Source organism: Natator depressus, chromosome 3, assembly GCF_965152275.1.
Source record: "Natator depressus isolate rNatDep1 chromosome 3, rNatDep2.hap1, whole genome shotgun sequence".
In the NCBI taxonomy this organism is placed as follows: domain Eukaryota; kingdom Metazoa; phylum Chordata; order Testudines; family Cheloniidae; genus Natator; species Natator depressus.
Genome location: NC_134236.1, coordinates 60,919,990 through 60,935,725, shown reverse-complemented (window position 1 = coordinate 60,935,725; position 15,736 = coordinate 60,919,990). Strand labels below are relative to the sequence as shown.

At 49.4% G+C, this 15,736-nt stretch overlaps 1 protein-coding gene across 4 annotated transcripts in view; it reads right to left on the bottom strand.

The window, feature by feature from the left end:
* Window positions 1–15,736, bottom strand: part of SENP6 (SUMO specific peptidase 6) — a 152,751-nt gene that overhangs the window by 69,232 nt on the left and 67,783 nt on the right. For 2 of the 4 annotated variants that reach the window (XM_074948006.1, XM_074948008.1), the window contains one exon: window positions 10,644–10,783. In XM_074948006.1, coding sequence (XP_074804107.1) covers window positions 10,644–10,783 — 140 coding nt within the window. The remainder of the gene's footprint in view (window positions 1–10,643; window positions 10,784–15,736) is intronic. The other 2 variants (XM_074948009.1, XM_074948010.1) reach the window with 1 other exon arrangement.

The following is a 15,736-nucleotide window of genomic DNA, read 5'->3' as shown; positions in this document are numbered from 1 at the left end:
ACCAGGTAGCAGCCCGACAGATCTCTTGAATTAGCACCCACGCTAGGAAGGCTACCGAGAATGCCTGTGCCCTAGCCGAATGATCTGTCACGATCGCCGGCAGGGGCGCCTTTGCCAACTCATAACAGTAACGGATGCAGGCCATGATCCAAGATGAAATTCTTTGGGTAGACACTGGGTAACCTTTCAGAACGGTTTGGTCCTATCCATGTAGAAGGCCAGCACCTGTCTGAGATCCAGGGCATGCAGTCTGAGGCTTTGGACAGAAGACCATTAAGTACACTTCCTGACCCATATGAAACTGGGCGATGACTTTGGGCAGGAAGGCCGGGTGCGGACGCAGCTGGACTTTGTCCTCGTAGAAGACTGTATAGGGTGGCTCCAAAGTGAGCGCCCTGATCTCAGACACCCTGAGGGCCAAAGTTATGGCAACCAAGAAATAAACTTTCCAAGAGAGAAGCAGGAGGGAGCATGAAGCCAGGGGTTCAAAGGGAGGGCCCATGAGACTTGACAACACAAGATTCAGGCCCCAAGGGGGGGACGGGGTCTCCGACGTGCAGGTAGAGGTGCTCCAGGCCTTTTAAGAATTGCACCATCATAGGATGGGCAAAAATCGACCTGCCTTGAAACAGAGAGAGTGGAACACTGAAATGGCCACCAGGTGGACTCTAACCCAAGAGAGCGACAGGCCCTAGGTGCAGTAAATAGTCCAGGACATGGTGCAGCGGGGTCTCTAAGGCCCGAAGTGGTCAATCCGAGGCCCAACACATGAATCATTTCCACTTTGCCAGGTAGGTCACCCTGGTGAAAGGCTTCCTACTGCTCAACAAGACCTGTTGGACCCCAGCAGAGCATGCTTGCTGATCCACATTCAGCCATGCAGTAGCCATGCTGTCAGGTGCAGTGCTGCCAGGTTCAGCTGCAGTAGTGTGCCGTGGTTCTGGGACAACAGATCCACCTGAAGAGGTAGCTGCAGCGGGGCGGATGCCAAAAGACTGAGTAACATGCCGAACCAGTGTTGGTGAGGCCACCCCAGGCTGTGAGGATGATGCTCATCCTCTCCTGCTTCACTTTTATCAGGACCCTGTGAATTAGGGGCACCGGCAGGAAGGCGTACATCAGCGCTCCCTACCATGTATCAAGAAGGCATCTGACAGGGATCCCTTGTCCCTGCCCTGCGGGGAACAGAACATTTGGTACTTCCTGTTCTGCCTGGAAGCAAACAGGTCCACTTGGGGACTCCCCCACCTGCGGAAGATCAGGCTGACCACCTCCGGATAGAGCGACCATTCATGGTGAGATGAGAAGGCTCTGCTGAGGCGATCTGCCATGACGTTCTTGGCACCAGGTAAGTGGGCCGCCACCAGATGAATGGCATGCTGCACACAAAAGTCCCAAAGGCTGAGGGCCTCCTGACAAAGGGCTGAAGACCTGGCCCCACCCTGCCTTTTGATGTAATACATCACAGCGGTATTGTCTGTCAGGACTGCACTACCTTGCCTTTTAGTGGGGCAAGGAGGCCTGGCAGGCCAGACAAACTGCTCTGAGCTCCTGGACGTGGATATGAAGGGTTAGGTCGTCCCGCAGCCAGCGGCCCTGGGTGCTGAGCTCTCCCAGATGGGCTCCCCATCCCAGATCCGAGGCATCGGATACCAGAGTCAGCGACGGGGACTCCCTGCAGCACCAATCGGGGATCTAGCCACCAGTTAAAGGGAAGAAAGGACACAGTCCGGTACCCTGACCGCCCATTTCAGAGCGTGTCTGTTGGAAACGTAGGCCGAGGCGAGCTACGCTTGTAGGGGCCATAGGTGGAGCCAAGCATGGCTAATCACATATGTGCATGCGGCCATATGACCCACCAGCCACAGGCAGGCCTAGGCCGTAGAGAGCGGGTGGTTCTTCATATGGGAGATCAGGTCCGACATGGCCCAAAAGCATGCTTCCGGTAGGAAGGCCCTGGCCCACATGAAGTCTAAAACATCTCCAATGAACTCTATGCGCTCGACTGGCACTAACATGGACTTTTCTATATTTATTAACAGGCCCAGATCACAGCAAGTGGAACACACCAGATCGAGGCTGCCCCACACTTGATCCGGAGACCTGCCTTTGATGAGCCAGTTGTCAAGGTACGGAAACAGGTGGACCCCCCCACCGCGTGAGGTAAGCCATTACCGGCACCATGCACTTTATGAACATCTTGGGGGCCAAAGGGCAGCACCATGAACTGGAAATGGTGCACTCCCACCACAAAACGGAGGAAGCGCCTGTGCCCTGGGAATATAGAAATATGGAAGTCAGCATCCTTTAAGTCGAGAGCAGCCTACCAGTCATCCCAGGGAGGGGATGGAGAAGGCCCGGGAAACCATGCAAAACTTCAATTTCTGGAGAGAGTTGTTGAGGTGGCGCAGGTCCAGGATAGGTCGGAGGCCCTCTTTGGCTTTTGGGATTAGGAAGTACCAAGAATAAACCCCTTTCCTTTCATGTCCCGAGGAACTTCCTCCATGGCCCCCAGACGGAGAAGGCTGTCGACCTCCTGAACAAGCTGTTCCTCGTGACAAGGGTCCCTAATGAGGGACAAGGAAGTGAACGGGCGGGAAGGAGGGGCAGCCAAAAATTGCAGAGTACAGCCCCAAGCTATTATGTCCAGGACTCAATGGTCCGACATACCCCTCAACCAGGTCAAGTGGTATTGGAAGACGCGGTTGATGAAAGGTGGCGGATCCAGGAAATTGACCTGGGCATCGCTCTCGACTGCTCCATCAATATGGGCACTTCTGCCCTGTTGTATGTTTAGCCTGGCTAGGCTGCATGGGCGAGCAGGAGGTAAAAGGGCGGCGACGACCAAAGGTGGTGTCCCTACCCCTTCTCCTGGCAGGTCCAGAACGAGGTTGCCAAGACCTTGGCGGTGGAGGCGGCTGGAACGTCTTACGCACCGACTGTGGCGTGTGGACGTCCAGGAAACAGAGGTTTGCTTTGGTGTCCTTTACTCCACGCAGCCTCACATCCATTTGATCAGAAAACAGACCGTGTTCATCCAAGGGAAGGTCTTGAATGGACGTTTGCATCTCCTGGGGGAGTCCAGCGGTTTGAATCCAGGAGCTGCACCTCATCCCCACTGCAGATGCCACCACTCTGGGTCCACCGCATCTCACATCATTTGCACGGCGCAGTGGGCTGCTGAGGTGTCCTCCTGCATGAGAGTGCCAAACTCCTGGGCCTGCTCCTGCAAGAGGGACTGCTTAAATTTATGGAGAGTGTCCCATAAATTAAAGTTATAGTGGCCCAGGAGGGCCTGGTGGTTTGCCACCTGAAACTGTAGACTTGCTGTTGAATACATTTTTCTTCCGAACAAGTTCAGCCGCTTGGCCTCCTTGTTTTTTGGGGTGGAACTGAAGTGCACCTGCTTCTCCTTTTCATTGGCCTCTAAGACCACCAACAAGCCAGGGTGGGGATGAGGTATAAAGATATTCAAAACTTTTGGCAGGAACAAAGTTCTTTTTCTCGGCTCGTTTTGATGTAGGAGGGATGGAGGAGGGCATCTGCCAAATGGCTTTGGCAATCTTGAGAACCCCTTCATGCACTGGCAGCGCTATATGAGCAGGGGTTGAGGCTGACAGAACAGTGTCCTCCTATTCAGCCATCTCTTCCACTTGTAAGCCCAGGTTGTCGGCTACCCACCGAAGCAAGGCCTGGTGGTCCTTAAAGTGATCAGGCGGGCTGGTGCTGGATGGGCCCGCGACTGCTTCATCAGCAGGACGAGGATGGCTGTATGGGTGGAGGGGGGACCTATTCCTCCTCCTTCACTGGGGAGGATGGCTTGGGGGTAGACACAGGCTCTAAGTTCAGCCACTGGGTGTTCCTCCGGTGCCGGGCCCAGCGCCAACAATGCCGGCAGCCGCTGCTCCACAGCAGCAGCCAACGAGTGGATCAAGGGGGACATTTCCATGACTGGAACACCCCAGGCATTCCACACTGCCACTGAGCAGACCACAGACTAGCTGCCACCGATGTTGGCTCCAATGCCCAGTCCCACTGCTGAGGCCGGGGTGACGGGCTGAAGCAGCCCTCAGTACCACAGAAGCCCCCTTCCAGAGACCACAGAGGCTTACGAGGCCTGGGTCCGCCTACAGACCACTGAAACCAGACACTGTGCCCCGCCCGAGGAGACCGGTGCCGATGGTGCGGTGAGTAGGTGCAGTACTGAGGAGGCGGGAAGGAGATCATTACCACGGTGCCCGTGACCCGGAATGGTGCCAGGACGATGATCTTCAGGATGGTGACCAGCATCAGTAATATGGGGACCGGCGCCTCCCTCCCAGTGAGCTGCGTTGAGACGAGGTGACCATGACCGCAGAGCCGGCGACTGATGGTAAGCCCTTGCCGATCTCGACGACGGCACCGGTGACTGACTGTGCTAAGGTGGAGAGCATGCCTTGTCTCGAGGGATCAGCAGCGCTCCTCTGCTCACTGAGGAGCCTTATCGACCAACTTGCCCCCTTGGGGAGCCTTAGACAAAGCCTGCAACACTTGTGGTGCTGGTTGCGCAGGCAGAGGCCTGTGCTCCTTTGACACCTGGGCCTTCAAAGGCATCCGTGCCGGCAGGGGAGTAGGTCCAGTCTCGCTCGCAGGAGACAAAGGACCTTTTGTCAGCGGACTGTCCTGACCGGGGAGGGCCAACTGTGGGGCTTTGGTGTAGGCAGGTAGCTCGGGGCCAGCACCTTGCTCACAGCCTTCTTTGCTGATGCCGGGGAACCGTACCACTCGGCCCTTTTTTTTTTTTTTTTGGCACCAGCAACGTGGAGTGGTGCCAGGAGGGCCCCAGTGCCAATGGCGCACTTGGCCAATGCCGAGGTGTTGGGAGCCTCATGCCGAGATGACTTGAATGCCAGGTGGAAGGCGGACTCCAAGCCTGATGTCTCTCTCCTTCTGCGTGCAAGGCCTAAGGTTCCTACAAATGCGGCACAACTCTTTAACATGTGCTTCCCCCAGGCACTTAAGACAGATGCTGTGTGGGTCGCTAACAGGCATAGGCCTGTTACAGGATTCGCAAGGCTTAAAGCCCAAAGACCAGGGCACAAAGTCCCTGCTGGGACCTAACTACTAACACTAAACTACCACAATTAACAGGTAATTAACACTAAAGATAACTATATACAAAGCCAAAAGGCACAAAGTCCAAAGGAAGTAACTGCAATTCCTTGATGAGCAAGGAAGGCACTCTGACCACCACGGGCAGTAAGACGGAACTGAGAGGGCACAGGGCTGGGGGCACCTGATATACTGCACCATGAGCGCGGCACTCCAGAGGGCATGACAGCCAGCCCTATGGGTACTGCTAAGGCAAAAGTCTCCGATGGCCATGACGTGGGAGCACACACACCTAGAATGGAATCAACATGAGCAAGCACTCAAAAAAGAACAGATTAATTTTTATTATATTACAGATCAATATCTATGGAAAACTACCATCTCAAGGAGGGCATTATCTATCTTATTAATAACTTTTATTCTCTACTGTCTGAAACACTAAAAAGTAACTCTTGTTTACCAGATTCCTTTTGTTTTAAAATACTAACACACTGAAATATTGCTACTATTTAATATGGAACACAAACAAGTATTGTAAATTACTGGCATTTTCGGGTTTGTCAAAATATAACTGATCATGTTAAAGTATGGGAAAGGATTCAAATAATTTAGACTCTGACCTCTCATCAGAAAGAGGAGCTTACTTACTTGTAACTGGAGGTTCTTCGAGATGCCTGGTCTCTATCTCTATTCCACTGAGGATTATACGCATGCAACATGCATTTGGAGCTGGAGATTTTGAAAGTAGTAGTGTTGTTTGGCCCAAGCATGTAGTCTGCTTCATGGTTTCGTCCAAAGCGATAAAAGGCGAGGTGAATGGACCGCACCCTCAGTTCCTTCTGTACCATGAACCAAGGGGAAGAAAGGTGGGATCACAATACAGATAAGGACCACACATCTCGAAGGATCGCCAGTTACATGTAAGTAACCGCTTCTTCTTTGAGTGATTGTTAATCACCCTCAGTGGAATATAATAGAGACAAACATTATCTAGTTAGGAGAAAGGTGCAAGGAAGATGACAGAATGGTGCAGCAGAGAACAGCCACACCAAATGAGGCATCTGTCGCAGAGTCTTGCACCAAGGCGTAATGGAAAGAAATGGTATGTACTGAACTCCATGTGGCCGCCCTACATACGTCTGTAAGCAGCACGTTGTGAAGCGTGGCCATAGTGGATGCCTGTGCTCTTGTGGAGTGGACTCGTACCCCAAGGGGTGGAGCCAGTCCCGATAATCAATAGAACATAATCGAAACCCACTTAGAAATCTGCTCAGGGGAGATGGCTTGCCCCTTAATCCTCTCCATTACATCAATAAACAGTCTAGGGGACTTCTGAATGGCCTCATCCTCTGCAGGTAAAAGGCCAGGGACCTCTGGATGTTGAGAAAGCGAAGGCACTGTTCCTCCTCGGAGGAGTGCGGCTTTGGAAAGAAAGCAGGTAAGCAATGGTTTGGTTGAGGTCAAAGCAAGGAACCGCTTTAGCAGAATCTTGGGGTGCATCTTATGGAACTTGGTAAAGGGGGATGGGGGTCCATCATCATGGCCCCCAGTTTGCCTACCCTTCTCACAGAAGTAATACCTACCAGGAAGGAGAGGAGACACAGTGAGCAAGAGGCCAGAGGTTTGAAGGACAATTTCATCAATGCCGTGAGGACAAAGTTGAAGTCCTACTCGGGAGCGATGGATTGAATGGGAGGATAAGTTCATAAGAGACCCTTCCAGAACCTTGCAGCAAAGGGGTGCATATAGACAAAAGTCTCCTCCACAGGTGGGGGTGAAAACCACTAATGGCCGCTACATGCACACTTACGGAGTTGAGAGAGTCAGTCCCAAGGCCTTCAGCGATAGGAGATAGTCCAAAAGGAAAGGAACATCCACAGCCTCAGGAGTAAGATCCTTCTGCTGGGCCTAGGAGGCGAAATATTGCCACTTGGCTCGACTGGACTGTCTTGTGGATTTTTTCCTGCTACTTGAAAATACATCTTGTACTGCTGACAAACACTTCAGTTCTAGCGAAGATACTCATCCAAAAAATCAAGCTCTAAAGAGCAGCGCCTGTGGATAGCGGTGTCTGATCCTGCCGTTGAGTTGCATGAGCAATTCCAGAAAACCCAGGAGCAGAAATGGAGGACATGCTGACATCTGGAGGAGAGAAAATGAGAACTGAAGAGGACAGAACAGGGCAATCAGGATGACCGTTGCTCTCTCCAGTCTGATCTTGAGGAGGATAAGGGACAGAAGCGGTAGAAGAAGAGAGGCGTAATTTGATGTGGTCCGACCAGCGTATGACTAGGACATACGCAGAGCCCTTCCCTGGAGCAGTACTGTATGCATTTGCTGCTGGTGTGGGAGGAAAAGAGGTCCCTGGTTGGAGTTCCCCAGCAGTCAAAAATGTCATTGACCACAGAGTTGTAGTAATTCCCAATTGTGGTTGGTCACGAATTTCCTGCTAAGAGAATCTGCAATCATGTTCTGAGTCCTCGGAAGATAAGCTGCTGACAACAGGATATTGTGTGAGATGCACCAGTTCCACAAGCGAACCGCCTCTGTACGAAGTGCTGGAGATTTTGTGCCCCCTTGCTCGTTTAAATAGTAAACGGTGGTGGTGTCGTCTAACATGATAACACCACAACGGGAGTGGATAGATGGGAGAAATGCACAACACGCTCTTCTTGCTGCCCCAAGTGCATGCTGGATTCCTGAGCAGTCCAAGTTCCTTGTGTCAGGTGCTAGCCCATGTGCTGAGCGATGCATCTGTAATGATCACTGTGCATGGGGAAGACTGAAGGAAGGGTATCCTGGTGCAAACTTGAACTGGTTCTTCCACCACTGAAAACAAGGAGAGAAACTTGGGTGGGGGAAGGGGACAGAGAATGGGACAGTCAGTAGGAGGTCCATGGAATGGTTCGTAGGAGAACAGGCTTTCTGTAGGCACAACTGTGGGCAGCGGAAGCAGGGACAAGCGAAGGAGGTGACATACGTGCACATCGCCACGTAGCCAAAAAGGGAAAGGCAAATTCTGGCAGGAACAAAAGGACTGGAAGTCACCGTAGTAATCAGTTCTAGCAGGATCTGGAATCTGTTCTCTGGTAGGGTAAGCACATGCAGAGACCGCACTGATGCATGGCCCAATGAACTCTAAGGACTGTGTGGGGTCTAATGTCAATTTTTTCTCATTTATGCTCAGCCGCAGGGAGGAGAGCAGTAGAAGCAGCAAGGAGGTAGATGCTTGAGCCTCCTGTTTGGATCATGCTGCTAGCAGCCAGTCATTGAGGTAGGGGAATATAAGGGCTGGTCTACACTACCATGGTAAATCTAGCTAACTTACGCAACTTCAGTGACGTAAATAACGTAACTGAAGTAGACATTGTTAGATCCACTTACCGCGATAGCTACATGGCACTGTGTCAATGGGAGAGCGTCTCCTGTTGACTTCCCTTATGCTTTTTGGGGAGGTGAAGTACATAAAATCAATTGGCGAGTGCTCTCCCATCGATTTAGCGTGTTTTCACCAGACCCGCTAAAATCGACACTCGCTGCATCGACTGCAGCAGGGCCAATCTACCGGCAAGTGTAGACATACTCTAAGGATCCCTGGCTGCTGGAGGTGGGCCACCACTACAGAGAAAACCTTGCCGAAGACCCATGGAGCAGTGACGAGTCCAAATAGTACAACACTGTATTGGAAGTGTCGAGAGCCTACCACGAATCTCAAGAAACATCTGTGAGTAGGATGAATATGTGGAAGTAAGCGTCTTGCATATCGAAAGCTGTAACCCACGTGCCTCTTTCTAGTGAGCGTATAATTGGTTGCGAGAATGACCATAGAAAACTTTGGCCCACATTTGAAGTGGGTGAGATGACAGATCTGGGATTGGTCTCCATCCTCCTTTTTTCTTATGTACCAGGAAATAAGTGGAATAGAACGCGGTGCCTCGAAAGGCCATGGGAACAGGTTCTGTCGCTCCTGTTTGAAGGAGGGCATCTATCTCTAGGGCGAGGATACTGTCATGAGAGTGGTCCCAGAGACAGGATGGGGGATGTGGATGAGGTAGTATCATGAACTTGATCACATAGCTATGTCAAATGGCATCCAGAACCCAATTGTCCATTATCACACTTCAGGCTGGTAGAAAGAGTGCTAGACATTCCCCAAAAGGGGTGGGTTATATGTATGGTGGAATGCAAGGTGGTTGTTGGCTCTCTAAATGCACTCAGAAATATCACTTATGCAAAGACTGAGTACACAGTGTTGAAGTCTGCGCTTACGGACCAGGTGGATGCGATTGTTGGATTTTCTAATTCTGAAGAGGCGGCTCGTAGGGTTGCTCAAAAAATTAAGGAGTTCTGAACTGTTGTGCAAGGGGTGGGTGGTAGAACTTGCATTTGGGTGCTGGTGTGTATGTGTATACACAAACACTCCCCCAGTGACTGCAGAGTAGCTCTGGAGTCCTTGAGGGAGTGCAGGGAATCATCAGTCTTTGGGTTGAAGAGGAGAGTCTTGAAAGGGAGATCGTCAATGGTATTCTGCACCTCCCAGACAAATGCAACCAGGATTCTGTTCTCATGACGATCACTGTGACCACAGAGCGTGAAGATGCGTCCACCAAATCCACCACGGCCTGGAGCATCGTCCTGGCAACAAATTTACCTTCCTCTAAGGTAGTATGGTATTGGGCAAGGTCCTCCTGGGGAAGTTTGTCAGCAAAGTCCACTAACTGGTCATAGTTCAGAAAGTCATTTTGCTGGTAAAGCAAGGTAACTGGAGAGCCAAAACTGAAGGCTGGTTTAAGAAAAGACCTTACAACCTACGAGGTCCAATCTCCTACCCTCCTTGTCAGTTGGGGTAGAACACAGATGTTGTTGCCTGGCCTGTTCCGTTGCTGCTTGAATAACCAGGAAATTGGGGGGTTGGGTGAGAAAAACTCAGCTCCCTTCACCAATAAATAGCATTTCTTTTCCGCCCCCTTTTGAGGTGGGTGAACAAGTGGCTAGAGTATGCCAGACAGTGTGGACCTGTTGGAGAATAGCATCGTTGACCAAAATACTAACTATATACAAGAATAAGAGTCTTTTTTTCTGTGTTTTAGAAAGTACATTCCAAGAGATGAGAAAACAATTGAGGCTCCAAGTCCTACCACGTGACAGTGAGAAGGAACTGAGGGCAGTCGGTCTGCCCTGCCCTTTATCACCTCAGACGAAATCAAGGGTGCATGCGCAGATCCAGGGTGCAGTTGCAGACCAACTGACACTACTACTTTCAAAATCTCCTGATGCATGGCACAAGCATATTACCCTCCACGGAATAAAACAGGGATCATCACTTGAAGAAATAAATATTATAAAGGTATACACAGTACCAATATTGACCCTTTACACTTTGGATGTATCAGAGTGGTAGATAAACACATTTAAAATCACCAAAACATTCCCTTCTCAGTTACAAACACTTTTAAAACTAACTATTTCCACTCCGAAACTTCAGCTGTGTCTTACTAATGCTACTCGTTTCTGAAGTTAAAATAGAACTTTTCATTTTGTATCTAACCCACCTCTAAGTGGGTTAAACAGTTTTTTGTAGCAGAAGAAAGAGGCAAATCAGATTGACATGAACTGCAGTGACGTTTCTGTTGTACCTTCCTCTTAATTTCAGATTCCGATTCTGATCCTGACTCTTCTGTGTTCTCCGTTTCTATGGGGCGGAAAAAAAAAACAAATAAATTAACACAGAAATCAGTGTATAAGCTTTAGATGCAGAAAAGACTTTTGACAGGAGTGGGCTGGAGGTATATGTTTTACACCATAGAAAAATTTGGATTGGAACCCATATTTAGCTCCTGGATCCAACTGTTATATTCTTACCTAGCCCCCCATATCACAACCAACAATGTGACCTCTTCAGCCTCTTCTGGGGTACTAGAAAATGGTGTTTGCTGGCCCCATTAACTTTTTTATTTGGCTCTTGAGCCCCTGGCAATAGTTGTATGCCTCAGATATCATAATGATCAAACTGGTACATTAGCAAGTGTGTTAGTTGTAAGGACAGCCACTATAGTGAGGGTGGCAGGTCATATGGTTTCTTTAGTGTTTAGAAAAGAGAAAAGAGCCTTTATCTTTGACTAATTGGGAAATCTGTTTCATGCCCTTCCTCAGCTAGTTCTTTGTAATTATAGGGTTTTTTCCCCCCCAGTTTGCAAGTTTGGGTTACACTTGATAGGTACTTTGTGGTGAGGATGAAATTGGTACCTCTTAGCTAGGATAGTCAAATTCATATAATTGCTCTCCATGTCTATATGCTCTTCTTTCTTCCACTGCTAACTCATACAGGTCCAAATGGCATTGCTATATTCTGGGCATAAGCCTACTTCTCCATTTTTGTAAAATTATGCAGTTGGTAGTCATTACAGTCCTCAAGAACCCAAGTTTTTTGATGGAGTTACTCCCAGTGTAGTAGGTACAGAACCTACGATATAACTTTCAGCTAAGATTTGGTTGATGAAACCAAGCACTATTTTCACTCTTGTGCTCACCTCTTTCCACAGCTGCCTGACTGTTGGACAGTCCCATAGCATATGTATCAGGGTTCCTTTTTCTTTATTACAGTGCCAACAAACATCAGAGAACAAGACCCCTATCTTGCTCAACCTTTGTGGCATCGACAATATTCTGAATAGAATCTTTTGCTGTATCGGGTGTAGCCTGAGATCCACAGAAGCATTTTTAACATATATGGTCTGCCACCGGGGTTCTTTTACGGGCTGTGATAACTCCCCTTCCTACGTTTTCACGAGATTCACAACAGGTCTGAAGTAGATAGCATTGGGGTGTGGGAAGGTGAGTCATGAAGCACCCAAAGGGACATGCATCTCGAATAACCACAGTTACTGCACAAGGTAAGTAACCTCCTCTTCTCTGAGCAATGTCCCTACAAGTGCTCCACTTTAGGGGACTCTACAGCAGTATCCCGATGGAGGGTTGGAGCTTCAAAGTAGAGTCTAGTACTGATGATAAAAACCATGGATCCAAACACAGAATCTGATGTCAAGTGATAGATAATCACAGAATATTCCACAAAAGTATAAACAGATGTCCAAGTTGCTGCTCTGCATATTTCTGTGATGGGACCGTTTTACATGAAGGCTATAGCAATGGAAATGGATCTCGTGGAATGAGTTTGAACTGCAGATGGAAGTTGAAGATTGAGGGTATAATAGCAATATATAATGCAGTTCAATATCCATCTAAAGCAGAGGTGCGCAAACTACAGCCTGTGGGCCACATCTGGCCCACGGGACCGTCCTGCCCAGCCCTTGAGCTCTTGGCCAGGGAGGCTAGCCCCTGGCCCCTCCCCTGCTGTCCCCCCCTCCTCCACAGCCTCAGTGCGCCGTGCCGCCAGCACTCTGGGCGGTGGAGCTGCGAGCTTCTGCCGGGAAGTGCAGCGGCGTGGCTGGCTCTGGTCGGGTAGCGCAGTTGCCAGTCCTGCTGCTCTGAGAAGCATGGTAAGAAGGCGCAGAGCCGGGGGGTTGGATAAGGGGCAGGGGTCCCGTAGGCAAGTCAGGGGACAGGGGGCGGTTGGACGGGGTCGAGGGGAGGTCAGGAGACAGGTAGCGGGGGGGATGGACAGGCGTGGGAGTCCTGGGGGGGCCTGTCGGGGGCGAGGGTGTGGATAGGGGGCAGGGCAGTCAGGGGACGGGGATTGGACAGGAGGTGAGGTCCTGGGGGGGGGGGGTGGTTAGGGGTGGGGGGTCCCGGGAGGGGGCGGTCAGGGGACAAGGAGCAGGGGGGTTGGCTGTGTCAGGAGTTCTTAGGGAGGCAGTCAGTGGGCGGGAAGTGGGAGGGGGCAGATAAGGGGCAGGGGCCAGGCTGTTTGGGGAGGCAAAGCCTTCCCTACCCAGCCCTCCATACAGTTTCAGAACCCCGACGTGGCCCTCAGGCCAAAAAGTTTGCCCACCCCTGATCTAGAAAGCCTTTGATATGAGATTGAAGATCCTTTAGACCAGGGGTGGCCAACCTGTGGCTCCAGAGCTACATGTGGCTCTTCAGAAGTTAATATGCGGCTCCTTGCATAGGTGCCGACTCTGGGGCTGGAGCTACAGGTGCCAACTTTCCAGTGTGCCGTGTGGTGCTCACTGCTCAACTCTTGGCTCGGCCATAGGCCCTGCCCCCACTCCACCCCTTCCTGCCCCCTCCCCTGAGCCTGCCATGACCTCACTCCTCCCCACAGCCTCCTGCACACCATGAAACAGCTGATCAGGAGGTGTGGGGAGAAAGCGAGAGGCGCTGATCAGTGGGCGGGAGGCACTGGGGCGGGGAGCTGATGGGGGGGCTGCTGACATATTACTGTGGCTCTTTGGCAATGTACATTGGTAAGTTCTGACTCCTTCTCAAGCTCAGGTTGGCCACCCCTGCTTTAGACCTCTCTGCAATTAAAAAGAACAGTCTAGGAGATTTTCTGAAGTTTTTTGTTCTATAAAAATAGAAAGCTAAAGCTCTTGTGATAGAGCGTACGTAATATTGCTTCTCTTTTATCATGGTGTGGCTTTGGCAAGAAAGTTGGGATGTGAATAAGTTTGTTGATATGGAAAGCAGGGAATATTTTGGGACCAACTTTGGGTGTGGTCTCAGTGCGACGTAACACTCAAAAAAAAAAAATTGCGAAAGGTGGGTGCCATTCCCCAAATAGCTGAGACAAGGTGATGGCTATTAGGAATGCTATTTTCATAGTTAGATATATAAGCAAGTATGTGACTGTGGGTTCAAAATGAGGCTTTGTAAGGCACTTAAGGATCAGGTTAAGGTCCCATGTTGGTGTAGGATATCTGAGTTGTGGGAAGAAATTACCCAGACCCTTGAGGAATCTTTTTGTTTTAGAATGAGTGAATAAGGAGTAGCCATCTATATTATGATGAAAAGGCAGTTATGGTTGCGAGTTATACCTTTACTGAATTTAGAGATAATCCTGACTTTTTTAGACCTAGGATATAGTTTAGTACTAGCAAAAGTGGAGAGCATGCAGTGGTAACGTGTTTTGAGCCACACCAGATTTGGAATCTTTTCCACATCTGCATATACTTGTAACAAGTCATTTTTCTGTTATGTAATAGCACTTCTTACACATCCTCTGAACAGGACACCTCTATGCTTTCAAATGATTGACGAATCAGTCAAAGAACCTATAAATTGGGATGGCGGATCTGTTCAGTGTTCTGAGAGAGGAGATGAGGAAGGGGCTGAAGAGTGATTGACGGGCTAATCACTAACTGAGTAAGTTTGTCTTGGCCACATGGGAACTATAAGAATAACTTGCTCGCTCTTATCCTATCTTGAGCATGACCTTCGATATGACAGGAATTGGAGGAGAGGTGTAAAGGAAACCTGTGTTCCAGTGAAAGATTAAGGCATCTCCTAGCAAATGATGTCCCAAACCAGCTGTGGAGAAGTACTGGGAGCAATTTTTGGTTTTGGTCGTGACAAATAAATCTATTTTTGGGACTCCGCAATGCCAAAATACGTTGTGGAGAACAACAGGGTACATTTCCTATTCATGTTCCTGCAAGAACGTTCTGGTAAGGGTGTCTGCTGTGGTAGTCTGCACACCCAGCAGGTAGGCTGCTGCTATGATGCTGTGCTGAATGCACCAATTCCACAATTTCACTGCCTCTGTGCAAAAGGATAGTGATCTTGCTCTTTCCTGGTGGTTTATGTAGAACACACATGCTATGCTATCTGTCATGACTTTTATACATTTGCCCCTTGATCAATGGTAGGAAATATGCACAAGCATTCCTGACTGCTCTGAGCTCCAATAAGTTTGTAAGGGGGACCATTTGCCTTAAATTGTGTGACTGTCTAGATGATAAAAATGCATCTGTTGTCAGTATCAATGTTGGAGGTTGCTGCATGAATGGGAACCCTGTGCACATATTCTGGGGATCTTTCTACCATTCAAGAGAGTCTTCGACTATCGAAGGCATCTACAGTAGTTTGTTCAATCTATCCCTGTTTGGTGTACTGTTTTGAGCCATGCCTGAAGGAAAAGCATATGGAGCCTTGTGAGACTTATCGTAAAGGTGCCTGCCACCATGTGCCCGAGTAGTTGAAAGTAATGTGTGGCCAAGGTCTGGGGGCTGATCTGAATTGTGTTAGACAGTTAGGGTGTTGAACCTGTGTAGTGAGAGAAAGGTTTTGGACTTCACCACATCAAGATAGCCTCCTATGAATTCTAGATGTTGCATTAGAGTCAGAGTCGATTTTTAGTGTTCAGTTGTAGTCCCAACCGCGTGAATACATAGTCTTTTGCGTGGCTAATAGGGCATTGAAGGATTGTGCCTGGATACAGATATATCATGATTCCTGATTTGTGAAGATGGGCTGCTCTCACAGATAGGACCTTCCTCCAAGGTGGCTTCAAGTCCAAAAGACTTTGTAGTTACAGAACCAGATTGGGAATTGGGAACACAGATCAGGCTTCTAGTCCAAATCCTTTTCATGGTATTGGTCGCTCCGTCTCAAAGAAGGATATTGCAAAATCAGCCAGGACTCAGAGATGACACAAATTAGGAGCATGGAAAAACTCAGATATGAGCGAACATTGAAAAGACAGATTCATTACTTTAGAGTTTAGAGAGGAGAAATGAGAGAGGAT